Source organism: Balaenoptera acutorostrata, chromosome 5, assembly GCF_949987535.1.
Source record: "Balaenoptera acutorostrata chromosome 5, mBalAcu1.1, whole genome shotgun sequence".
NCBI lineage: Eukaryota > Metazoa > Chordata > Mammalia > Artiodactyla > Balaenopteridae > Balaenoptera > Balaenoptera acutorostrata.
The window spans coordinates 19,975,228-20,002,910 of NC_080068.1; the positions used below are offsets into that span (position 1 = coordinate 19,975,228).

The 27,683-nt window shown below is 35.7% G+C and overlaps 2 protein-coding genes across 7 annotated transcripts in view; one reads left to right on the forward strand and one right to left on the reverse strand.

Moving 5' to 3' along the window:
- Nucleotides 1-1,524: 1,524 nt before the first annotated feature.
- TRMT10A (tRNA methyltransferase 10A) lies at nt 1,525-27,640 on the reverse strand. Of its 3 annotated transcripts, none has more exons than XM_007172896.2 (8): nt 27,505-27,640; nt 21,570-21,766; nt 18,261-18,423; nt 8,535-8,606; nt 7,391-7,465; nt 5,322-5,471; nt 4,335-4,440; nt 1,525-2,823 (listed from the first exon to the last, which is right to left on the reverse strand). In XM_007172896.2, exons 2-8 carry the CDS (start codon nt 21,752-21,754, stop codon nt 2,558-2,560), a joined length of 1,017 nt encoding a protein of 338 aa, XP_007172958.1. In that variant the 5' UTR covers nt 21,755-21,766; nt 27,505-27,640; the 3' UTR covers nt 1,525-2,557. The 3 variants fall into 3 exon arrangements, with proteins under 3 accessions (XP_007172958.1, XP_007172957.1, XP_007172955.1); XM_007172895.2 differs by lacking the exon at nt 27,505-27,640 and adding an exon at nt 26,930-27,274; XM_007172893.2 differs by lacking the exon at nt 27,505-27,640 and adding an exon at nt 26,320-27,274.
- The window catches only part of MTTP (microsomal triglyceride transfer protein), a 57,423-nt gene continuing 57,101 nt past the window's right edge, over nt 27,362-27,683 (forward strand). Inside the window, exon 1 of one of the 4 annotated variants that reach the window (XM_007172891.2) lies at nt 27,362-27,468. Coding sequence is in view for 1 of the 4 variants with exons in the window: in XM_007172890.2 (XP_007172952.2) it covers nt 27,390-27,468 (79 nt within the window). In the remaining 3 variants the exon portion in view is untranslated. Of the gene's footprint in view, nt 27,469-27,502; nt 27,619-27,683 lie in introns of those variants that run through there. The other 3 variants (XM_007172890.2, XM_057546797.1, XM_057546796.1) reach the window with 3 other exon arrangements.

Here is a 27,683-nt window from a genome sequence, read left to right on the forward strand (position 1 = left end):
GTACAGAATCTGGTTCATTTATGCATATACATATATCTATTCATCTTCGATCCTGCTCCCATATAGGTTATTACAGAGTGTTGAGTAGACCTCACTTGTATATGGTGGTCTTTGGTGATTATATATTTTATTTGTTTTAGTATATGTATGTTAACCCCCGTATCCTAATTTATCCGTTCCTCCCACCTTTCCTTTTGGTTAACCATAAGTTTGTTTTCTAAGTCTGTGAGTATCTTTCTCTGTGGAAATATATTCATTGGTATCAATTTTTAGATAACGTCTATACATGATATCATAGGATATTTGTCTTTCTCGTTCTTACTTCACATATGATTATCTCTAGGCTCATCTACGGTGCTGAAAACAGCATTGTTTCTTTCTTTTCCATGGCTAATATTCCATTGGCTACATGTACCACTTCTTGTTTGTCCATTCATCTGTTGATAGCCATTTTGGTTGCTTCCATATCTTGGCTATTGTAAATCTTGCTGTAGTGGACGTTTGGGTGCCTCTGTCTCTTCCATTCTGGTCTTCTCAGGTTATAGGCCCAGTAGTGGGTCTGCAGGATCATATGGAATTTTTACTTTTTAAAGGCACCTCCGTTCTGTTCTCCTTAGTGGCTGTTACCAGTTTCCATCTCTCTGACAGCATAGGAGGGTATGCATTTCTCCACCACCCCTTCAGCATTTCTTGTTTGTAGACTTTTTGCTGATGGCCATCCTGACTGGTGAGAGGTGATGCCTCTTTGTTGTTTGTATTTGCATGTCTCTAATTATTCGTGATTTTGAGCATTTTTCCATGTCCTTTTTATTTGTTTTTGTTTTTTTAAAGAGTAACAAATTCTGTTGTTTTAAACCACTGGTTTGCAACAGTTTGTTATGGCAGCCCTAGGAAACAATTACAGGGCTTTTATAATCGGTGAAAATTAAACTGTGTAGTGCTTGTAATGATCTTTCTCCACCTTTCAATATTAAACTGTGCCTTATTCCATATGGAGTAATTTAAGGAAAAGGCATAATGTTCCATGCCACCAACTAGATTTACTCAGAAAAACCTGGAACTTTGAAAAATACAACTTAAAACATTAAGCTTTGTTCTCCTACCATTGCGGGGGCTTTTCTTTGTTTACATACGTTGCTCACAGACCTTAGATGGATAACTATAATAGATCACTAAGAATAAAGCAATGTAAGAGACAGTGAACATCAATGTTAAATTCAATGAACTTTCTACCAAATATATATATAATCTGAGATGCCAATGAGTAAAAAGAATAGAAACTTAATTTATGCAAACTCAGAAAAGGCTTCTGAAATGTTACTTTAGCTGTGACAGAGAATAATCACTTTAAACGTAATTGCTCTACATTTACTGATTGATAGGAACTAAAATATCTCTTTCGAGCCCCATCTTCCCTTGCCAATGCCCTCATACAAATGTTGAGTTATGGATTTTTGCACTTTATGAAATTGAAATTCCTTAGTGATTTTCAGCACAATCATTCACACAAATAAAACAGACGTATGGCAACTCAATCCTATTATTGATTAACAACTGAGAATCATACATGATATGGACAAATAGATGTATATACAATTACATGCATATTTTCATATATGCTTACATTATTTATAGAAACATACATTTACATTAGCTTGAATATTATTATATGATAGTAGACAGATGCACATATAAAGTTAACCTTATTTGCTTAAGAACCAACATACTTTATTGTAAAGAAGTACATATGGAAGGAAAAGAATAGCTGCTAAGAGCTACTTTTTTTTTTTTTAAGAACTGTTTCTTTTTAAATTTGGGTAATGACAAAATTGATCCTTCAACAGCCTTTTAAAATAATATAGCCTGAAAAATTAAATTTTGTAATTGAAATAATTTACCATCATTATTGAAATTAAGAAAATATATTAAAGAGAGTCTTAACTCTTCAGTGATTGCTTTAGAACCACAAAGGCATTACAAAGGAAGAACAGAGATGGGCTCCGTAGTCCAAAAGAAATCAATTCTTGAGTTTCTCAATCCAATACTTATTCCTAAAATCACTATATTCCTTTGAAGTAACTAAATTGAATATAAAAGCTGCAAATAGAAGGTAACCACCCATACAGAACATTTTGGTAGACTTAAAGGAGTTTTAGGATATCTGCCTCCATAAATAAGTAGGCAATAAATCAGAAAGACATTGATATAAACATATAATTATAAAACTGAAAGGTCAGAAGGCACATTCTGAAGAATACAATCTTGTAAATAAAAGAGAATGAAGGTTTACTAATAAGGTAAAATTCTCAAGGAATGCTTATTTGAGGTTTAGAAAATTATTTTTTAAATTACACATTTAAATCTTATGCAAAAACAAAAGAATGCTTTTTTAGTGCTTTTTTATCACTTAGTTCTAAAAAAAGTTTTAAAAATTCACAACAGAAATAAGAGAAAATGAAAGTTTCTTCCATTTCAAATATTCTATAAAATATTCTATGAAATTCTATATTCATTTTCTCCTAATTTTCCTTAAACTTAAGAAAAAAAAAAGATGACATTAGTGTAGTATAGAGTTCACTGTAGATTCAGTGCTAGTTTCTTTATCCTGCTTTTCTTCCTTATGTGGTGAATCTAGTTCATTTCTATTTTCCTCCTCACTGGAATCACTGTTCAATCCACCTTCAACTCTGGCAAACTTCTTCTCATGTGAAGAACTTTCACAGGCTTTGTCTGTGGGAACAGCTCCTTTTCTTTGGGGTAAGATAGTGAAAAATGCTTCTTGCCAGTCTCTTGTTTCTAGGTATTCCAGAATAATCTCAAACACTGCAACAGAGACAAACTCCATGTGTTTCTTAACCTAGTCCATCACAATGGTGCATACTTTAAAACACATTGCTTTTGTGTTAAGAGTGCTAGTATGTCCTAATAACTACTTTGTTCTTATTACTTCTTTCTCCTGTATTAGCTGTCAGAGCCAATACGCCTAAGGCTCTCAAGGCTGCTACCTCTTTTGTAGCTTTTTCTCATTTCAGTTCTTAAGCACTCAGAGGTTTACCATTATCTGTTGTCAATTACAATAGACAGAGGACCTTTTTTGTTTCCTTCCTATTCTTTGTTCCCTTCCACTTCTTTATCCTTTATTGTGCTAACATAAAACTAGGGGAAAAAAAGGGTTAGCGTTAACCTAAATTTCTTCTATCTTTCCTATATAGTGCCACTCACTCTGGGGAGTGTCTTGCCTGCTTTTTTTTAAAAATACTGTCTCCAGGGCTTCCCTGGTGGTGCAGTGGTTGAGAATCTGCCTGCCAATGCAGGGGACACGGGTTCGAGCCCTGGTCTGGGAGGATCCCACATGCCGTGGAGTAACTGGGCCCGTGAGCCACGACTACTGAGCCTGCGCGTTTGTATCCTGTGCTCCGCAACGGGAGAGGCCGCGACAGTGAGAGGCCCGCACACCGCGATGAAGAGTGGCCCCCGCTCGCCACAACTAGAGAAAGCCCTCACACAGAAACGAAGACCCAACACAGCCAAAAATAAATAAATAAATAAATTAATTAATTAAAAAAAAATACTGTCTCCAAAGTCCTTTCACTTTAATACACTGCTGGGGGGAAATTTGGATTACTTTATGAGAGAAAAGTAATTTCCACTAATTTAGCAAAAGTCTTAGAAGAAGTTCATTCCTTGAATCGATAAGTTTGTTTCTATAACTCCCTAGAGCCTGCTATAGAGAAATTTTAAAAGCCCAATTAGTAGTTGTGTACTAACAAAAATCTCTACTAAAAAAATTTTAAAAAGCAAAACTCCAGGCAAAGACTTAAGTCTGAGGATGTCTATTACAATGATATTTACAATAGTAAAAAGAAAAAAAATAACAACAGGAGAATGGTTACATTATTGTGTACTTAGATGATGGAAAATTACATAGCCACTAACAACGATTCAATAAATATAATAATAAATGAGGGGGAAACACCCCGGGTTTATAACATTTTATGCAATAGAGTAAGAATACAATTATGTAATAAATAATATTATATATGCATAGGAAAAGAACTGGAAGAAAACAGACCAAAAAGTTTCTACAAAGTATTTTTGCATAGTGAAATTACACCTATTTATTTTTCTTTATACTCGTGTACATTTTCAAAATTTTCTAAAGTATGCATGTATTATTCAAACAAATCATAAATGATTACATGTTATAATTTTGTACCCCAAATTGTGTGTTTTCCAAAGGTGTATATTTTCTACTTGTCCAAAATGTAAATGTAATGTTATTTTTTCACAGTGTTCACTCAGGTACATTTTCAGTTTATCCCCTTATAGCTTACCATGATTAATTGCCAAAACTTTTCTACTATTCATCTTCACGAAATTTCCAAGGGGGAGCTGTGCATGATCAATTCCATGTTCTGATGCTTGTTTATACGTGAGTCCCTAAAACAAAGATACTGTAACTTGGGCTAGAATGTTGCATTAAACTTAAAGTCTATGAAAGAATAAATAATTTTTAGGAAAGACTTTAGTTCAGAGAATATAATCTGAAAAAGTGTGTGCGTATGTTTAACCACTAATTTGGAAACATTCTCTTGACAATAAGTATAGTTAGAATGTTGCTGGCATTTGTCTTACCCAATTTACAAATGAAGAAACCAAAGACATTATGCTCTCTGTCCCATCACAAAGTTCCTCAGTGGCAGACCAAAGGAAAAACCTGGCTCATGCCTCCTGACTCAAATAGCTTCTTATCACTCCACACTGCCTTTCTCTCTTAAAGTACACAAACTGAATTCCTAGAGAAGCATCATCATTCTTCCCATGAATTTAAAGGATAAAACTATGTTTCAATTACATAACACTAAGAGGCACAAATGGCAAACACAAATTAAATAAAAACCTGAATTGAAAAAAATGTTCAACTGACTATAAATTTTATTTTTCCCATTCTGTCAATTAAAAGAATGCTGAATATAAATTTTCTCTCTTCTCAAAATTAAAATCCTTAAAGCCTGGGTCTAATAAGGACTGAAAGAGCCAAAAGACAGAGTGAAGGAGGAAGAAGAGCTAAACTTCTCAACCAATAGGTTGCATGATTTTTTAAATTTTTATAGCACTGACCTCACTGGGTTGCAGTGAGGATAAAGCAAACTACTATATGCAAAATGCTTTGCTTAGCTAGAAAGGTGACTGAAATAGTGTAGGCAGTCAAACATCAACAATCAAAGTATTTACTATCAAGAAAATTGATATTACTATCAAGAAAACTGATATGTCAATTTTAAGTATGAGCAAAAGCAAAAATAAAAACTTAATAGTACCTTGTGATGGTTGTGATCTACTAATCCTCCAATCACATAGGCCTTTGATTCATCTAATTCCTTTAGTACATTAGGTGAATCTGATGTAAGATAAATCAGTTCTTCTTTCTGTATGAATTCACTATAGTGCTCTGGTTTGATGTGGATATCCTTTAAAACACAAGGGGAAAGATGTTATTAATAGGATTTTGTGAAAATTGGCTAAAAATGATTATTTTCTTTTCCCTAGACAAACCCATCCAAAAAATATATGAAAGGAAGTTTGAAAGAATATTATAACAATGTATTATTTATTTAGAATCTACTACCCCAGCATCTTTTCACTTCACATCTCAATTATTTAAGTAGCCTCCTGATGTTATTTCCCTGTCTCTAGCCTCAGATCTCTCCAATTTACTTCCACACACGGATGGTGCACTCATTTTCTGAAAACACTACTCTCATGTTTTATCTTTATCTGTAGAATAAAATTCAAACTCCTTAACTTAGTAATTCTTTCCTGAATATAGCACTAACCTATCTAACTTTCTCTGTTCCAACAAAACGAATGCATTTTTGTCATGTATTTGCTCACATTGTTCTCCAGCCAAAGAATGCCTTCTCCAATTACTTCCTTCTCCATCTACATGAATCATCTAAAGGAAAGGGCTTACAGATTTAATAAATTCCGTGCATCTGCTTCCACAAAGATACACATTTGAAATCTTCTTCACCAAAACTGTCAGTTCAGAGGTACAAGACTGAACAACAGTTGGCAGTCAGAATTTTGCAAATTGCACCAAAAGAATAAAGGAAGATGTATCACCAGGCTCAGATGGCATTTCTCAATAATTTTTGTGGAAATCAAAAATGAAGCGGGAGACCTCTCACCTAAGATGTATACCTTACTGATTAATAAACAGCCATTTTTCTGGAAAATGGTATATTATAAACTTGGTCCCTATGCTTAATAAGGGCCCCAAGAGGAATGTGCATAATTAGAGACCAGCGAACTCACATCTCCCTGGAAAACTGGTGGTATGAAATAATAAATTTAACAAGCCACAAAATAACTGAAAGTATGCCTATTCTAACTTATTACATTATTTCTTAGGAAAATAGGCATGAACATAAAACTTGGTAAATGTACTGTACTTTAAAACTTAAAAAACCTTTGAAAATGTTTTATACTATGGACTATTAATAAAATAAATGCAGTCATGGGATTAGTGAGTGAGAGAGGGAAAGTCTGTCACACTGAGAACTGGCTTGGAGAAAGGAAAAAAGTGTAGGAATAACCCACTACTTCTCTGAGTAGAATAGGGTTAAGGTTCCTTAGGGACTGGTACTAAAGCCAATCTATTAGTCATCTTTGCAAATGACTTAGAGAAGTTTAGTCCAAAAGAAAAAAAATGTAAACCACATATGTAATTTAAAATCTTCTAATAGCCACATTAAAAAAAAGTGAAAAGAAATAGTTGAAATTAATTTTAATAATACATTGTATTCAACACAATATACCTGAAATGTTATCATTTCAACTTATAATAACTGTGGGTTTTTTTTTTAATTTTAAGGAGATACTTTACATTCTCTCTTTTTTTTTTTGGTACTAAGTCTTTGAAATGCAATGTCTATTTGACATTTATAGTACATCTCAACTCAGACCAGTCACATTTCAAGAGTTCAATAGCCACATGTGGAAGTGGACACCATATGGTATAGTACAGATTTAGAAGAAAGAGAATGCAAGTACATTTCCAAATTTTAGAGTGACTTCACTCTTATAAATAATGTATAGCCAGTTTGCTAGGTAGAGACTGCATACAGACCTTTAAATTTTTTCCTTTTTTAAAAAATATGTTTTAAAGTTGGCAGTAAAATAGGAAGTGAGATTTCATGAAAGCAAGTACAGATTATATCTCAAGGCTCTTGCTTCTCCCACTGGTAAACTTAGGTACAGTGATACGCAGGGTTTGTAGCTGCTGACTCTTATATTTATTAGTATTGTGTAGAACTTAGGTAAAAAATGTAGACCTTTAAGCATAAAAATACCTTGAATTATGTGAGAGTTAATCTAGTTTAGTTACCTTCCAGTTGACCCATCCTTTGTCATTTTCATCCATGTTCTTTTTCAACTGGCCTCCATGGCTTGTCAAGTAAAACTGATAAAGAGATTGGCAGGTATAGAAAGAGAGAGCAAATGACTATTAAAGTCAATATTTTATTCCCTCATACACTCATCTGATTATCAATGAAACACAAAATATTTTCATTCTGGAAAAAAATAAATTTATGGCATGCTTTAAACATGCAAGAATAAATTTGTGGTACAAGTGACGTGTATTTTTGTGTATCTCCTAACCCACTAACTTCTGTATTCCATCTACATTTTCATCCTGTTTTCTAAGCAGTTATAATCTGCCTCTTGTTTAATGATCACTTTTCTATAAACTTCCTGCTTCCATGTGAAGTTTCCCTTCCCCTTCTTTTGCCACTACAGTTATTTTTTACCAGTCCAAAATCTTCATAATTTTGCTTTGACTCTAAACCCTGAAACGTATTTCAAATCTAATCAAGGGTGAGACGAATATAGAATGTAAAAATATAATATTACTATCACTTGATAAGAAGAAAATATCTAACCAAAAGTATATTAAGATTTTCTGGTTTTTAACATCAGTGAGCCAGAGTTAATTTTTAGGTCACCTAGAATTCAAACAAATTCAGTAAGAAAAATGACCCTACTCTTAAGGGCAGCCAACTAGTCTCACAAATCACTTCCTCATTCTAGCTAATAAAGTACCTTTCAAAATTATTAGTGACTCAAAATCCTTTAAGTAGAAAAAATCTAGCCAACAGACACAACGGCACATATCAGCCAGGGGCAGTTACCCTATTCCCCAGAAAGGAAGGAATTGAGAGCTGAGAAACTGGTATGAAAATATGCATATGTCCTTTAATGAAGATGTTCAACTACACAGCAATGAACAGGTCAGTGTGTACAAGACTAATAATGAATGGGCACAATGTGTTTGAGAATGAGGTGAAAAACTGTTTAAAATATTTTATTTTTGTAGAAAAATAAAACATTTTTACAAATAGGCATTTCGTTCTCTAAGAAAGATTACCTGTAAGACTCTTTCTTGTAAAAGCAATGAGGATTATCTATGCCTTTTCTGAAATAAGATATAAAAGGAAACTGGAAGTTTGTTTTAAATTCCCCAAACATACCTGCACAGGATGCAGTGCTCGTCGATTTTCTGCATAACATCGTTGAATCTGCTTATGAAGTTTCTTAATGTCCTATAAAAGAGTGCAATTTTTAAAGCAGTATTTTCAAAATTATCTATGGCCATTCCACAATCCAAGTGGAATAGAATAAGCAGAAGGTATGACTAGATAGGGACATTCTTTCTTTTGAAATACAAGTCCTTTCTGATAATTTCCATTCAGTTTTCTTACATACTAATGAAATAATTACCATAAGTCAATACTCTATAAGTGACCCATTATTTCACATTTTGTAGCCACTTAAAATGCAAGTTCAGGAAAACTTTCACTCTTCTTAAGAGACAACAAAAGAAAAAAAGAACTCTCTTATAGTCATGCTATTACAATTTTTATAACTACCAAAGGTTATAAACATATTCCTTTTCATAGCATTGTTTAAACAACCAGATTTCTCAAACTATTAAATAAGAAATAATTCTATTAAGCCAATCATATTTCTTATTTTCTTCCTTTTGATTAGGATAAATAACAACCTCCCCACAGCTCTTTATGATTAATATGCAGTTACTGAGTTTCATAATCTATTATGGTATCTGTCTTTCCCTCTGTCTATACATATACATATAAATAAAAGCAACTTATTAGCTACTTTAATTTAGGGTCACAGATTTTGAAAAACTTTAAGATGCATTTTAAAGCTGATTTGGTGGTGCTGAATTCCCTTAGCTTTTGCTTGTCTATAAAGCTTTTGATTTCTCCATCTAATACGAATGAGAGCTTTGCTGGGTGGAGTACACATTCCTGCACACTAACAACAGAAGATCAGAAAGAGAAATCAAGGAAACAATCCCATTTACCATCACATCAAAAAGAATAAAAATACTTAGGAATAAACCTATCTAAGGAGGCAAAAGACCTGTACTCAGAAAACTGTAAGATACTGATAAAAGAAATCAAACATATGGAGAGAGATCTAAGACATTCCATATTCTTGGATTGGAAGAATCAATATTGTCAAAATTACTATAGTACCTAAAGCAATCTACAGATTCAATGCAATCCCTATCAAATTACCAATGGCATTTTTCACAGAATAGGAACAAAAAATTTTAAAATTTGTATGGAAACACAAAAGACTGAATAGCCAAAGCAATCCTGAGAAAGAAAAACGCAGCTGGAGGAATCAGGCTCCCTGACTTCAGACTATACTGCAAAGCTACAGTCATGAAAACAGTATGGTACTAGCACAAAAACAGAAATATAGATCAATGGAACAGGATAGAAAGTCCAAAGATAAACCCATGCATCTATGGTTACCTAAAGGAGGCAAGAATATACAACGGAGAAAAGACAGTCTCTTTAATAAGTGGTGCTGGGAAAACTGGACAGCTATATGTAAAAGAATGAAATTAGAACACGCCCTAACACCACACACAAAAATAAACTCAAAATGGATTAAAGACCTAAATGTAAGGCTGGATACTATAAAACTCTTAGCGGAAAACATAGGCAGAACACTCTTTGACATAAATCACAGCAAGATCTTTTTCAAACCACCAACTAGAGTAATGAAAATTAAACCAAAAATCAAACAAATGATTGTTTTTGTTTTCAGTTTTTTGGGTTTTTTTTGGCCATGCACATGGGATCTTAGTTCCCCAATCAGGGATCAAACCCATGCCCCCTGCATTGGAAGTGTGGAGTCTTAACCACTGGACCACCAGGGAAGTCCGAATGGGACTTTTTAAGTTTAATTAAGCTTAAAGTTTAATTAAAACTTAACCTTTTAAGTTTAATTAAACTTCAAAGCTTTTGCACAGCAAAGGAAACCATAAACAAAATGAAAAGACAACCCTCAGAATGGGAGAAAATATTTGCAAATGAAGCAACTGACAAGGAATTAATCTCTAATATATACAAACAGCTCATGCAGCTCAATATCAGAAAAACAAACAACCCAATCAAAAAATTGGTAAGAAGACCTAAATAGACATTTCTCCAAAGACATACAGATGACTAAAAAGCACGTGAAAAGATGCTCAACATCACTAATTATTAGAGGAATTCAAATCAAAACTATACTGAGGTATCATCTTACACCAGTCGGAATGGCCATCATTAAAAAATCTACAAACAATGCATCCTGGAGAGGATGTGGAGAAAAGGGAATCCTCCTGCACTGTTGGTGGGGATGTTAACTGGTATAGCCACTATGGAGAACAGTAGGGAGGTTCCTTAAAAAACTAAAAATAGAGCTACCATATGATCCAGCAATCCCATTCCTGGGCATATATCTGGAGAAAACCATAATTCAAAAAGATACATGCACCCCAATGTTCATTGCAGCACTATTTACAATAGCCAGGACGTGGAAGCAACCTAAATGTCCACTGACAGAGGAATGAATAAAGAAGATGTGGTACATATATACAATAAAATAATACTGAGCCATAAAAAAGAATAAAATAATGCCATTTGCAGCAACATGGATGCACCTAGAGTTTGTCATACTGAGTGAAGTAAGTCAGACAGAGAAAGATAAATATCATATGATATCGCTTATATGTGGAATCTGAAAAAAGGGTACAAATGAACTTATCGACAAAACACAAATAGAGTTACAGATGTAGAAAACAAACTTATGGTTACCAGAGGGTAAGGTCGGGGAGGGATAAATTGGAAGACTGAGACTGACATATACACACTACTATACATAAAATAGATAACTAATAAGGATCTACTGTATAGCACAGAGAACTCTAGTCAATACTGTGTAATGGCTTATATGGGAAAAGAATCTGAAAAAGAGTGGATATATGTATATGTATAACTGATTTACTTTGCTGTACACCCGAAACTAACACAACATTATAAATCAACTATACTCCAACAAAAATTAAAAAAAAAAAAGATTCATTTTAGAGGGCTCCAATCAAGATCGCGGAGTAGAAGGACACAGAGCTCACCTCCTCCCACAAATACATCAAAAATACATCTACATGTGGAACAATTCTCACAGAATACCTGCTGAACACCGGCAGATCTCAGACACCCAAAACTGCAGGAAAGATCTCCATGTAACTGGGTAGGATGAAAGAAAAAAAAGGAATGGGGACAAGACTTGAGCCCCTGGGTGGGAACAGTGAAAGAGGAAAGGTTCCTGCACCCTGGGAAGCCCCTTCACTGGCAGGGAGATCAGCTGGGACAGAAAGGGAGCTTCAGAGGCTTGCAGGAGAGCGCAGCAGCTGGTTTGCAGCAGGCAGAACAGATGGAGGCCTGCACAAATGGTCCCTGCCACCGCCCTGCACTCCCCAGTCTGAGATGTGCTTTTGCTTTTGTGTACGGTGGCTGGGTGCTAAAGCTCGGGCTTCAGAGGACAGACCCAGGGAGAGGACGGGGGTTGGCTGCATGGAGACAGCCTGAAGGGGCTGGACTGTGGCTCAGGCCTGCCAGAGAAGTGAAGCACCATCGTTAAGGGGTGCACAAAGGGAAGGGCAGGGCCCGCCATAGCAGCCTCACTCTTGGTGCACTCACAGCAGGTGTGCTGCTGCCACTGAAACCCCACTGTTAAGGGGCAGTGCCTGCCAAAGCTGCGTCTTTCTCAGTGAGCTCAGCAGGCTCAGCGCTGCCTCTACGAGCTCTGGGAGCACGCAAGTGCCAGCGAATTGCCCACACACAGAGGCGGGGCTGAAATCAGAGCTGATCCCCAGGGACCGTGTGACTTAGGAAGCAGGGCTGATATCTGAGCCCTCTCCCTGTGGCTGTGCGATCTGTGGGTTTAGGCCACTGCTGCCAGCTTTGTAAACTCAGTGCCTGCAGAACATCCAAGTGGGCTACAGGTGCTCCCATGGCTGGGGCGGGTCTGGCCTTAGCAGCTGTGGGCTTTGTGGGTGCGTGCATATGGAGTTGGGCCAGGGTCTGGGCTCCATCCATAGCTCCCATGGCAGGTCCAGGTGTGCAACTACTGCAGTCCTGGTACCTGACTTCAGTGGATCTGCACCAGCAGATCTGCACTGGTGGCTTTGTGAACCCAGCACCTGAGGAACAACAGGGCCAATTGCCTGAATTCCCATGATTGAGGTGAGGCTGAGGGCAGTGCCAACAACAGTGTACTTTGTGAGCCTGCACAACGGGTGACAGATGACACGACGGAGCACACTTCTCAGCGGACAGCTCTGGCAGAGGAATACTCAGTGGCTCCTCTCCCAGTGGGAGTGCTCCAATACTGCTTACCTCACACTACAGCTCAGAAATGGATCTGGGGGCTTCTACTCCAACAACTGGGGAACAGACCTTGCCTCCAAAAGGGTTGTGACAACCACAGAGCAAAGAGGAGGCCCTGCTCAATATTCAGTGCAGGCTCTGGCCACCACAACCCCAGTCACACCCCCTATCGAGGAGATAACGGCAGGCATCCATACAAAAAACAGCTCTCTCACCAAAAATATTAAACCCATGCAGGCTACACAAGGACATTCCCACATAAAAATATCTCCAACTATTTAGGAAATAATTGTTTCTCCTAAACTCATAGAGTAAGAGAACTATAAGTAAAATGAAGAAAACAGAGGAACCACTCCCAATGAAAAGATCAAGAGATTGCCAGTCAAAGACAATGAAACAGACTCCTTCAGTCTAATAGACATCAAGTTCAAAAAGGAGATAATGAAAATACTGAAGGAAGTAAGGAAGGCTATTGACAGAAATGCAGATTACCAGGAAAAGGAACTAGAAAATATAAACAGGAGACAAGAAAAATTAGAAAACTCATTTGCTGAGACAAAAGCTGAGCTAAAGTCAACAAACAGCAAATTGAATAATGCAGAAGAACAAATAAGCGATATGGAAGACAGACTAATGGAAATCACACAATCAGAACAGCAAACAGAAAGCCAAGTGAAAAAAATTAAAGCAATATAAGACGTATGGGGTAATATAAAGCACGCCAATCTACACATAATAGAGATCCCAGAAGGAGAAGAAAGAGAAAAGGGAATCGAAAATATATTTGAAGGAATTACGACTGAAAACTCCCCAAACCTAAAGAAGTAAACAGTTATACAGGTACAGGAAGCAAAGAGTGTCCCAAACAAGATGAACCCAAACAGACTTACACCAAGATGTATTATAATTAAAAAGTGGCAAAAGTAAAAGATAGAGTATTCTAAAGGCAGCAAGAGAAAAACAAAGAGTTAATTACAAGGGAACCCCCCATTAGGCTATCAGCTGATTTCTCTACAGATATGTTCCAGGCCAGAAGGGAATGGCAAGATACATTCAAAGTCCTGAAAGGGAAAAGTCTGCAACCTAGGATACTCTACCCAGCAAGATTATCATTTAGAATAGAAGGAAAGATAAAGAATTTCTCAGACAAGCAAAAACTAAAAGAAAAAAGCAATACTAAACATATCCTAAAAGAAATATTAAAAGGTCTTGTCTAAATAGAGAAGTAAGAATCTATACGAAAGAGAAAATCACAATTGGAAAGTAAATCACTTAAATAAGCCAGTATACAGATTAAAAAAAAAAAAAAAGAAAGAAAGAAAGAAAAACTTTCTGTGAAAGCAAGAGAACCACAATGAACAGCAAAAGGATGAACATGAATATGTAAGAGGACATCGAAATCATAAAATGTGGGGAAGGAGAGTAACAAAATGTAGCGGGTTTTTTTTGGAATGTGTTTTAGCCTATATGACTACCAGTTTAAAGGCAGTAGATATAGGAAGAGGTTAACACACTTGAAAAACAGGGTAACCACAAATCAAAAACATACAACAGATTCACAAGAAAACAAAAAGAACACAAGCATAATACAAAAAAAATCATCACATCACAAAAGGAAATACAAAAAGGAAAAATAAACAAAGAAGAAATACAAAATCAAGTGGAAAACAAGGTTTAAAATGGCAATAAATACATACCTATCAATAATTACCTTAAATGTCAATGTACTCCAATCAAAAGACCTAGAGTGGCAGACTAGATAAAAAAGCAAGCGCCTACAATATGCTGCATACAAGAGACCCACTTTAGGGCAAAGGACACACAAAGACTGAATGTGAGGGGATGAAAAAAGATATTTCATGCAAACGGAAATGACAAGAAAGCGGGGGTCGCAATACTCATATCAGACAAAATAGACTTTAAAACAAAGGCCATAAAGAAAGATAAAGGAGGACACTATACAATGATGAGATCAATACAAGAAGATGATATTACACTCCTCAACATATATGCACCCAATATAGGAGCACCCAAATACATAAAACAAATACTAATGGACATTAAGGGAGAAACTGATGGGAAAACAGTAATAGCAGGAGACTTTAACACCCTACTCACAGCAATGGACAGATCTTCTACACAGAAAATCAGTAAGGCAACAGATATCGTAAATGATAAAATAGAACAGTTAGACTTAAATAACAACCAAACATACAAGGAAGAACTTTTATCAGTCCTTCTCAAACTCTTTCAAAAGCCTGAAGAGGAGGGAACATTCCCAAAGACACTCTATGAAGCCATTATCACCCTGATACCAAAACCAGACAAACCATAACAAAAAAGAAAATTACAGGCCAATATCTCTGATGAAAATAGATGCAGCAATTCTCAACAAAATATTAGCAAACTGAATCCAAGAACACATAAAAAAGATCATATACCATAACCAAGTGGGATTCATCCCAGGATCACAAGGATGGTTCAACATATGCAAATCAATCAATGTGATACACCACACCAACAAAAGAAAAGACAAAAACCACATGATATCTCAATAAATGCAGAAAAAGCATTTGATAAAATTCAACATCCATTCATGATAAATACTCTTATGAAAGTGAGTATAGAGGGAAAATATTTCAACATAATAAAAGCTATTTATGACAAACCCACAGCCAATATAATACTCACTGGTGAAAAGCTGAAAGCCTTCCTGCTATAAACTGGAAGAAGACAAGGATGCCCACTCTCATCACTTCTACTCAACATAGTATTGGAAATCCTAGCCACAGCAATCAGACAAGAAAAAAAAATAAAAGGTATCCAAATTGGAAAGGAGGAGGTAAAATTGTCATTATATTCAGATGACATGATACTATATATAGAAAACCCTAAAGACTCCACACAAAAACTACTAGAACTGATAAATGAATTCAGCAAGGTAGCGGGATACAAGATTAACATACAGAAATCAGTTGCATTTCTTTACACTAACCATAAATTTCAGAAAGGGAATGTAAAAAAAGAATCCCTTTTAAAATTGCATCCAAAAAAAAAAAAAATACTTAGGAATAAACCTGACCAAGGAAGTAAAAAACTTATATGCTGAGAACTATAAAACATCAATAAAGGAAACTGAGGAAACTGAAGATGATTCAAAGAAATGGAAAGATATCCCATGCTCTTGGATTGGACGAATTAATATTGTTAAAATGGCCATACTACCCAAAGCAATCTACAGACTTAATGTGATCCCTATCAAATCACCCATGATATTTTTCACAGAACTAGAACAAATAATCCTAAAATTTATATGGAACCATAAAAGACCCAGAATTTGCAAAGCAATCCTGAGGAAAAGAACAAAACAGGAAGCATAACTCTCCCAGACTTCAGACAATACTACAAAACTACAGTAATCAAAACAGTGTGGTACTGGCACAAAAACAGACATATGGGTCACTGGAACAGAATAGAGAGCCCAGAAATAAACCCACGCACCTATGGTCAATTAATCTTCCACAAAGGAGGCAAAAATATACAATGGGAAAACAAAGCCTTTTCACCAAGTGGTGTTGGGAAAGTTGGATAGCCACATGTAAACCAATGAAGTTATAACACACCCTCTCACCATACACAAAAATAAACTCAAAATGTCTTAGAGACTTAAATGCAATACATGACATCATAAAACTCTTAGAAGAGAATATAGGCAAAAAATTCTGTGACATAAATCCTACCAATATTTTCTTAGGTCAGTCTCCCAAGGCAATAGAAATAAAAGCAAAAATAAACAATTGGGACCTAATCAAACTTATAACCTTTTGCACAGCAAAGGATGCCATGAAGAAAATGAAAATACAACGTATGGACTGGGAGAAAATATTTGCAAATGATGCGACCAACCAGGGCTTAATTTCCAAAATAAACAAAAAGCTCATACACCTTAATATAAAAAAAAAAATAACCCAATCAGAAAATGGGCAGAAGACCTAAACAGACATTTCTCCAAAGACATACAGATGGCTAAAAAGCACATGAAAAGATGCTCAATATCGCTAATCATTAGAGAAATGCAAATCAAAACTACAATGAGATATCACCTCACATCAGTCAGAATGGGCATCATCAAAAAATCTACAAATAATAAATGCTGGAGAGGGTGTGGAGAAAAGGGAACCCTCCTACACTGTTGGTGGGAATGTAAATTGGTACAGCCACTATGGAGAACAGTACGGAGGTTCCTCAAAAAACTAGAAATAGAGTTGCCATATGATCCAGCAGTCCCATTCCTGGGCATATATCCAGAGAAAACTATAATTCGAAACAAAACATGCACCCCTATGTTCATAGCAGCACTATTTACAACAGCCAAGACATGGAAGCAACCTAAATGTCCATCAACAGGTGAATAGATAAAGATGTGGTATATTTATACAATGGAATACTACTCAGCCATAAAAAATAATGAAATAATGCCATTTGCAGCAACATGGATGGACTTAGAGATTATCATACTAAGTGAAGTGAGTCAGAGAAAGACAAATACCATATGATGTCGCTTACATGTAGAATCTAAAAATATGACATAAATGAACTTATCCACAAAACAGAAACAGACTCACAGACACAGAGAACAGACTTGTGGTTGCCAAAGGGGAGGAGAAGTGGGGGAGAGATGGATTGGGAGTCTGGGATTAGCAGATGCAAACTATTATACATAGAATGGATAAACAACAAGGTCCTACTGTATAGCACAGGGAACAATAGTCAATATCCTGTAATAAACCATAATGGAAAAGAATATGAAAAAGAATATATATAAATGTATAACCGAGTCACTTTACTGCCCAACAGAAACTAAGACAGCATTGTAAATCAACTATACTTCAATAAAATAAATTTAAAACACACACAAAAAAACAACAAAATATCCAAGAGGTGGAAGCAACACAAATGTCCATCGACACCAGATGAATGAATAAACAAAACGTGGTCTATACATACACTAGAATATTATTCTGCCTTAAAACATTAGGGAATTCTGACACATGCTACAATGCGGGTGAACCTTGAAGACATAATGCTCAGTGAAATAAACCAGTCACAAAAGGACAAATACTGGAGGATTCCACTTACATAAGGTACACAGAGTAGTCAAATTCATAGAGACAGAAAGCAGAATGGTGGTGCCAAGGGCTGAGGGAGGGGGAATGGAAATGGTTGTTCATACAGTGGGGATAGAGTTTTAGTTTTTCAAGATGAAAAGACTTCTGGAGACTGGCTGCACAACAACATGAATGTACTTAGCACTACTGAACTGTCCACTTAAAAATGGTTAAGATGGTAAATTTTACATTACATGTATTTTACCACAATTAAAAAGAAAAAAAAAGATGCATTTTAGTACATAAAGTTACATCAAAGTCATATTACATATTAAAGCAAAAATTATTCAGCCTAGTTCAGTTACAGGATTTTTCTGACAATGATTCATGATACCTTTAATACCATCAGGCTATCAAAACTGCAGTCAATGATAAGGCGGAGTGGGCTGTAAACAACATCTCTTCGAATACGTTTTCTGTCACTTCCTTCTGAGTTTGATTCCAGTTGACACTGTCGCTCTAATTGCTTTCTCTTGCGTTTTTCCTTCCTCTTTTGTCTAAAATTAGTAATTGAAAATAACTTTTCATTATTTGTATATTCATACATTTACAATACTTTTCTAAATAGACAAAGAAACAATTACTTTTTAAAATTAGCAGACTAAACCATAACAAAATTGCCACTTCCATGGATCAAAAATTGTCAGATATCAGCAATTTTATATAATCTATCTAAAAGCTTTATATAATAAATGAGTTTGCAAAAACAGTATAGTACTTTTTACACAAATTCGAACTATACTAATAATTTTATTTACTATCGGTAGCATGTTAGACGTACTTACAAAACTTTTAAAATACTGAGTTTGAGAGTTATGATAAATTTTACTTTTATCATTCTTCTCCTACATGATTTTTGAGTTACGTTTATAACCATATAAAAAAAGTAAAATTTTTATTCAACATAGTTTTGTTAAGTCCAAGCCACAGCAGGCAGAAAGAAAAAGAAATAAAAGGAATCCAAATTGGAAAAGAAAAAGTAAAACTGTCACTCTTTGCAGATGACATAATTCTGTATACATAGAAAATCCTAAAGTGCTACCAGAAAACTACTAGAGCTCAACAATGAATTCAGTAAAGTTGCAGGATACAAAATTAATACATAGAAATCTGTTGCATTTCTATACACTAAGAATGAAATATCAGAAAGAGAAATTAAGGAAACAATCCCATTTACCATCTCATCAAAAAGAATAAAATACCTTGGAATAAACCTACCTAAGGAGGCAAAAGACCTGTACTCTGAAAACTCTAAGATACTGATGAAAGAAACTGAAGATGACACAATAGATGCAAAGATACCTCATTCTTGGATTGGAAGAATCAATACTGTTAAAATGACTATACTACGCAAGCAATCTACAGATTCAGTGCAATCGTTATCAAATTATCAATGGCATTTTTCACAGAACTAGAAAAAAATTTTTTTAATTTGTATGGAAACACAAAAGACCCTGGATACCCAAAATAATCTTGAGAAAAAAGAATGAAGCTGGAGGAATCATCCTCCCTGACTTCAGACTATACTACAAAACTACAGTCATGAAAACAGTATGGTACTGGCACAAAAACAGAAATATAGATTAATGGAACAGGATAGAAAGTCCAGAGATAAACCCATGCACCTACTGTCACCTAATCTATGACAAAGATAGCAAGACTATACAATGGAGAAAAGATGGTCTCTTCAATAAGTGGTGCTGGGAAAACTGGACAGCTACATGTAAAAGAATGAAATTAGAACATTCTCTAACACCATATACAAAAATAAATTCAAAATGGATTAAATACCTAAATGTAAGACCAGATACTATAAAACTCCCAGAGGAAAATATAGGCAAAACACTCTTTGATATAAATAGAAGGAATATTTTTTTGAATCCATCTCCTAAAGTAATTGAAATAAAAACAAAAATATACAAATGGGACCTAACTTTTGCACAGCAAAGGAAACCATCAACAAAATAAAAAGACAACTTAAGGAGTGGGAGAAAATATTTGCAAATGATGTGACTGACAAGGGATTAATTTCCAAAATAAACAAAAAGCTCATACAGCTTAATATCAAAAAAACCAAACAACCCAATCAAAAAATGGACAGAAGACCTAAATAGACATTTCTCCAAAGAAGACATACAGATGGCCAAGAAGCACAGGAAAAGAAGCTCAATACCGCTAATTATTAGAGAAATGCAAATCAAAACTAAAATGAGGTATCACCCTACACCAGTTAGAATGGCCATCATTAAGAAGTCTACAAAAAACAAATGCTGGAGAGGGTGTGGAGAAAAGGAAACCCTCTTACACTGTTGGTGGGAATGTAAATTGGTGCAGCTACTATGGAAAACAGTATGGAGGTTCCTTAAAAAACTAAAAACAGAGTTACCATAAGGTCCAGCAATCCCATTCCTGGGCACATATCCAGAGGAAACTCTAATTCAAAAAGATACATGCACCTCAGTGTTCACAGCAGCACTATTTACAATAGCCAAGACATAGAAGCAACCTAAATGTTCATCGACAGATGAATGGATAAAGAAGATGTGGTATATATATATATATATATACAATGGAATATTACTCAGCTATAAACAAGAATGAAATATTGCCATTTGCAGCAACATGGATGGACCTAGAGATTATCATATTAAATGAAGTGAGTCAGAGAAAGGCAAATATCTTATGATACCACTTATATGTGGAATCTAAAAAAATGATATAAATGAACTTATTCACAAACCAGAAGTAGACTCAGAGACATAGAAAACAAACTTATGGTTATAAGAGTGGATAGCAGGGGAGTGGGGAGATAAATTAGGAGTTTGGGATTAACATATACATACTACTTATGTATAAAATAAACAAGGACCTACTGTATAGCGTAGGGAACTATATTCTATGTCTTGTAATAACCTATAATGGAAAAGAATCTGAAAAAGAATATATATACATGTATATACTTATACATATACATATAACTGAATCACTTTGCTGTATACCTTGAAGCTAACACAACATTGTAAATTAACTATACCTCAATAAAAATAACATGTTTTTTTAAAAACTATTCTCATTTAAAAAAAAGTAAAATTGTTTGTGAAAAAAAAGCCATATTTTTTTCTCTCATCTGCATCAACAATAATTTATTTTCTTCTAGTAAATTTTGTCTTTATACAGTGACAGCTTCAGCCTCACCAAAACCTGCAATAGTTCTTCTAGCAAAATCAATGTTAGTTCTGCTCTCACCAAAACCTGCAATCGTTCTTCTAGCAAAATCAATGTTAGGCCCAAATTTGATCTTTCTGAGGTGGTTATTTTTGTTCCATATCTAGGACATGGATGCTAACTATATCCCTTTTGTAAATCAGTTATTTTAGAAATTGTGCTGCTACTCACAATAGGTTCTGAGTGAGAAAAGTGTACGGTGTAAATTCATCAACATTGCTAAAAAAATAATTTAAAACACATACAGTTTTAGTAGCCAATTGACAATGTTAGCTAACAATATGTATAGCCCGAATTTTAATTAACACAATTATTTTTAATGTGTCAAAGGGCTATTGCAAGGTCCAACATTCCAATAGGGGTATATTGGAATATACCCCTGTGAATAGGGGTAGAATACATGCATTTTGATACATACTTGCGGAGTTCTCTTTGTTCTTCCCATTGTTTCTGTTTCATTAGTTTCTTCATTTGCCGTTTAGATATTGGTTCAAACCCTTCACCTAATCCTGGTTTCTGATTCTCCTCTTGGTCTTCATTTAAGTCTTGCTTTCTTTCAACATTAGAAGTCTCACTAAATGCTGGCAATATTTCAGATGACATTATTTGATGCCTCTGAAAAATTGAAAAGCAACTTTGACATGAACAGATGACTTACAAACACAAAAAAAGTAAAAAAAAAAAAAAAAGACTGAAGGATGTGATTAAAATTAAACCATATTAGTAATGAATAAAAATGCAAATTTGGTCAATTAATTGTCATTTACTGGCAAAGATCATTTGATGAAATGGGATATTTTCATATAGTACTGGTGGCCATTGCACAATTTTTCCAGAAGACTACTCAGACCTGTATGTTTGAAGAGCTTTAAAATGGTGATACTCTTTCACATAGTAATTTACTTCCTTAGAATAAATTCCTGTAAATTAATTAGAAATACACACAAAATTAATGCAAAAGGATATGTACTGTTGTTATTTTTAACAATAAAAAATTAGAAACTACTTGAATGTCAGCAAATGGGGACTAAATATAAATTAAAGTTCATCTGTAACACTGGCTTGGAATACTAAGCAGCCAAGAGAAATCATGTTTCCCAAAATTATTTAATGATAAAGGGAAATGGTTATGTTAAATAAGAAAATCAAAGCAAAAAACAATACATAATGTCCAATTTTGTTTTAAAAAAATACATACACACGTTTTAATTCTGACCCACCCATGGCTTTCTGCATTTTCTAAATTTTATATAATGAAAATATAGTTTTATAGAAAAATATATACTGTTTTTTAAAAAGAGATGGAAGACACCTTTTTGTACTTGTCTTTAATGCTGTCTATACAAGAAAAATATTACTTTCACTATCTGGGCGTACCCTCAACAATTGGTTCTTGACAACAGACATGCTATATATTTCTATCTTTTGGCCAGTGCAGAGAACAAATTTGGTTGCCCCCACCCCAATATATTTCATTGTAAATATGTAACTGTAAATTTTCTACTTAAGTCACAGATGAAAAACAAAATACGTAAGTTGACTCTGTAATCAGCTGTGGAACACTTAGGGCCCAACTCAAACATCTTTATTTGGATTTAAACACCCACATCTTCATATCCATTACCTAGAACTGAACTTGCTTTCAGATTACGGAAAGGGCTAGAAATATGAGATATCTTTTCTCTTTAATTGATTCTTAACATCAAAGCTTAAGAATATGTTATTTATCCCTACCAAAGACTAAGCATGAAGCTTGCAAATGTTCTATTGGCCTTATAGAAAAATATATGATTCTTCCCTCTTACAGAGGTAGCTAACAAGTCTGTGCAGAGAAGCTAGCATCTAAAAGAAAAAAGAACAATCCCCACAATTCAGATAGTGGAAGGAAAAAACCTTTGCAGAACATAATTTGAGCAGTAGTTTTATTATATGGTTCTTGCTTTCTTTAAACGTGCAATGATATAACAGGACATACGAGGATAACCAAAGCAAACTTAGAAAGTTTACCGAATTTTGACTGAAAGACAAGAAATTTTAAGATGCGTGCTTTAGGGGCTGGAGCAAAAGCCCTGGCATTTTACTAGGTCACAAACTTACTAAGAGAGGAAAAAAATCATTTAGTAATACAAGTAAGAATTCACAAGTTTTCCTTATGCCACCAACCAAACAGTTCTCCTTAGGGAGAACATCTCCTAGAAATGACAACTCAGCTTTGACTCTACACCGGAAACTCCACTGGGTAAGGGATAAGTCTGATTTTGCCCAACATTATATTGCCAATACTAATACAGTGCTTGGCACTTCGTAGATGCTTATTATACACGGGTAGAATAAACAAACGAGTGAATATGATATTACAAAGGACTTTTTAAAGTAATGAAAATAGTAAGAGCAAACATTTATTAATTCTTATTATGCTTAATAAAAAACTTATTATCTAATTTACTCTTTATAAAAACCCTATGAAGTAGATAGTATATACCTACTTTGCAAAGGAAGAGGTGCAAAGGTTAAATAACTTGCCCAAAGTTAGAAAGCTATTAAATAATTCCTAAGAAACAAGGCACCTAGAGCAAATGTCACACAAAGTAGGTCCTCAAAATACTTGAATGAATAGACAAATGAAGTGATGGAGCTAAGATTCCAACCCACATCTAACTCTACCATGTCCCAGAAATCCAAAGTCTTATTTAGAAAATGAGGATTTCCAAAGAATGTTAAAGAGCTGTGTTGCTTTAACCCTGCTGTTGGAGGGCTCTGAAAAGACCTGTGTCACTGAAACATACGGGAAAAAAAATAGCTCCAGTTCTATTCTTATGCTTCTGCACCAAAAAAATTGGGACAGACTTCCTAGAGATCACTGCCAAAAGTTCATGTTTTGATGCACCCTGCCTCCCAATCTAGATAAAATATAAAAAGGGGAAACAAAAAAGGTACAGCCTCTCTCAAAATCCAAGTTAAGAACTGGGTCTTCTGTGTAAAGGCAGATAGAAGTTTTCCTAGCTTTAAAGTAAAGAGAAGAAGAATAATACAAGACAGAGGATGGGAGAAAGATGGGAGACAGTTTAAGACAAACCCTTCAACTAGTGCTACGGGTGGGGCTCCTCCTTCCATGAAAAAAGCCTGAAAACAGGTAAAATTATAGACTATGGCTTACACAAAACTGACTACTCGGGGGAAACCTGAAGGAAACAGACACAGCCTCTTGGCTACAACCTGGGTCGAGCATGAGGTGACATATGAACTTATATTATTACATGATTAGAATTCTGAACCACATATATAAGCTCTGCTGTGGGCTGAAGCACTGAAAAGGGTCATGGGTGAGAGAAACCACAAAATCAGTAGTACAGAGAGAAGTAGTTTGGAGAGGAAAGTTATAATTCCATTCAAGATGAGTCTGCAAAGCAAAATTACAAAAAGACAGAAATGAAAAAAAACCCCAGCTAAATCAACAAGCAGGAGATAAACTCACTCTATAAAAATTGAATAGAGCAATGTGAAAATGACTTTAAAATAAGTTTGGTTGAAATCTTTCAGAGCTCATGAAGAGTAATAACCATAAAAACAAAACAGGAAATTGGGACACAAAAGCAGGCATAAAAATAGGAAAACAAGAATCTGTAAAAAAGAACCAATTTGGAAACCAGGAAATGAAGATATAAAAATTTCAACATATGAGACGAACTCCAGATTACCTGGAGTCCAAGAGGTAATTGATGAATTAGAAGACATCCTCAGAATCTAACTCAGAATTCAGACAGAAAAATAGAATGAAAAAATAGTATGTCCGAGCATTTAGATACAAATAACAGGATGAGAGAACTACAGGCCAAAAAAGTAACTGAAGATAAATGTATAACCTTGAGTGCATTCACTAATATATTTTTTTAATCTGGAAAATAAGGTTAGCATTCAATTTAAGAAACAGGAGACAGGAGAAACACAGTAAGCCTGAAAAGATCAGAAGAAAAAATTTAAATATATATTGTGACCCCTAGGATCACTTTTATTTCCTTTCCATAGATAGTACGTTAATAAAAATGGGCAATGAATGTATTCAAAACAATATAGGGTGGAGAAAACATAAGCTAAACCTGCCCATTAAGCTAAATGTGCAAACTTAAAGGCACAATTAAAATTCAGAGGAAACAAATTGCTTTCTTCATGAAACAGTGATTAATATTCTAAGAGAGAATATTTCTATTATCAGTGGCATTTTTTGTTAGTTCTCTACTCTGTTCCAAGCTGCAAGTGTTGATTTGCTTTAATCATGTGAAAATTTTAGAAAAGTATAGCAATGTTTTACAGCTCATGCACACCAGGGGGAGCTTTCGCCTTTCCTATCTAAGAAGTCTAAGTTAAATCTAATTTGCTTATCATTGCACACTTATGTTTTTAAACAGCCTATCAAATACAGAGAAAGGTCATGAGCTAGTCAACATCATTATCACTACTATTTTTAAACTTATTCCCAATTAAGAAAATGCACTGGGGCTTCCCTGGTGGCGCAGTGGCTGAGAATCTGCCTGCCAATGCAGGGGACACGGGTTCGAGCCCTGGTCTGGGAGGATCCCACATGCCGCGGAGCAACTCGGCCCGTGTGTCACAACTACTGAGCCTGCGCATCTGGAGCCTGTGCTCCCCAACAAGAGAGGCCGCGATAGTGAGAGGCCCGCGCACCGCGATGAAGAGTGGCCCCCACTCGCCGCAACTAGAGAAAGCCCTCGCACAGAAATGAAGACCCAACACAGCCAAAAATAAATAAATAAATAAATAAATAATAAATGAGTGGCAATAAATGATTTAAAAAAAAAAAAAGAAAAGAAAATGCACTGTAGTAAGAGAATTTTTTTAAGCTTTGAATAAGCCAGATACATTGCACATTGCACAACAAAAATGATGCTAGCTTGAGATCCCATAAATTATTGCTTGCAGCATACTTTACATACAAAGATACGTACCAACTCCTACTGCCTACAACATACAATAAGCATTTCACTATGTATTAGCTTGTTTGGATTAACCTGTTAAGCAAAATATAAACTCCATGGAGTTTTGCATTCCTCCCTCACATGCAGTGATACTCACAGCTCATTTTCATTCATTCACCACGTTCAACAAATTTTGTAGCAATTATAGAAATAACTGCGTGAAATTTAGTTTACCTGGGCATTGAATTTTTAAAAAATGTTTCATTTAGTTGCAGATCCAGGTTATCTGATGGTCTTATAAAATTAACAACTAGATAAGGATGACTAAGGCAATTTAGTATGGGATAAATACATTAAAAAAATAGTATCTCAATCGTCCTTGTATTCCCACTTCTTAGCACAACTGCCGGCAAGAAGGACATACATCATAATGAGTGACCGGCCAAAAGTTAAAAAAAAAAATTTTTTTTTTCATGGTTTTACTGATTGGGCTAAAGTCTTCATAATTTATGACACAGCCTCCCTTCCAGAAAGATCCAAATGAATGTCGGAATAACTGCAGAATGGAATTAAACAACCTCACGGTGATAGAGAAAGAATATCCTTTTTAAAACGCGCGGGCCAAATTTGCATAGCTCGGTTCAGCTATGAGGCCCTTAGGCAGAGGGCTGGGCTGGGCCGGGCTGGGGAGACGGGGCAAGATTTAAAACAAAGAAAAATAAATTTAGAAAGTCTTCTGTCGCTATCCTCTTTATATCTCTAGAAAAAGTCCCGAATTTTAACACAAAATATTTCAGTGAAATCCAGTAACACCACGGACTTCTTAAAATCGTCCTCAGCTCACCAATGTGGGGCTGACAGCACCTGCAGCAACTTCGCCCTGGGCTCTCCCCACATTGCAGAGCGCTCAGCGACGTCAGCCCTCTTTGGAAAACTGAGGTAAGGCAGGTTTAAAGAGGTGAAGCGACTTGCTCACGCTCTCTAGCCACCAAGTGGCAAACCACAACTCCTTTTCCGGCCCTTCAAAGTCCAGATTTCCCTCTCCCTTCATTCTTGGGAAGCGCACACCCTTCACACGCTAGAGACCATATCGCTACCCCCAAGCAAACGTCGACAACCACAGCCCCGACGCTGGTGGGCAGAGCCGCGCCCCGCTCTTCCCTCCAGGCCGCCCGCGGGCGGACGCATTCCAGAGGCGGGATTAAACTGTAGCCGACGAATCAAAAATCTGCTTGGCAAGGCGAGGGGGCGCGCTCTCTATGACGACACTTCCTTCGGAAGCTGGGTCTCGGCTGCTGCTTCTAATGTCCCACTCCCCTCTACCTCGGAAGCCCTATTGCCAGCGGAAGGCGGCACTGGCACGCGCTCGGATTATATCAAAGGGTAGGCGAGCGATAGTCTCCATGCCAAGAGACTTACCGAACGGAGGAGTTGTCGGGGAACCTGAGAGCCCGCACAGAAAGCTTTTTGTAGTGGTCTTTACTACTCCAGAAGGTCCTCTTTCGGAAACTTCAACTCCCAGAGGCAGACACGGTAGCTACGCGTAGGAGGCTACGGAGGTTACGTCTTACGTTAGCTAACTGCGCCAACTCCGTACC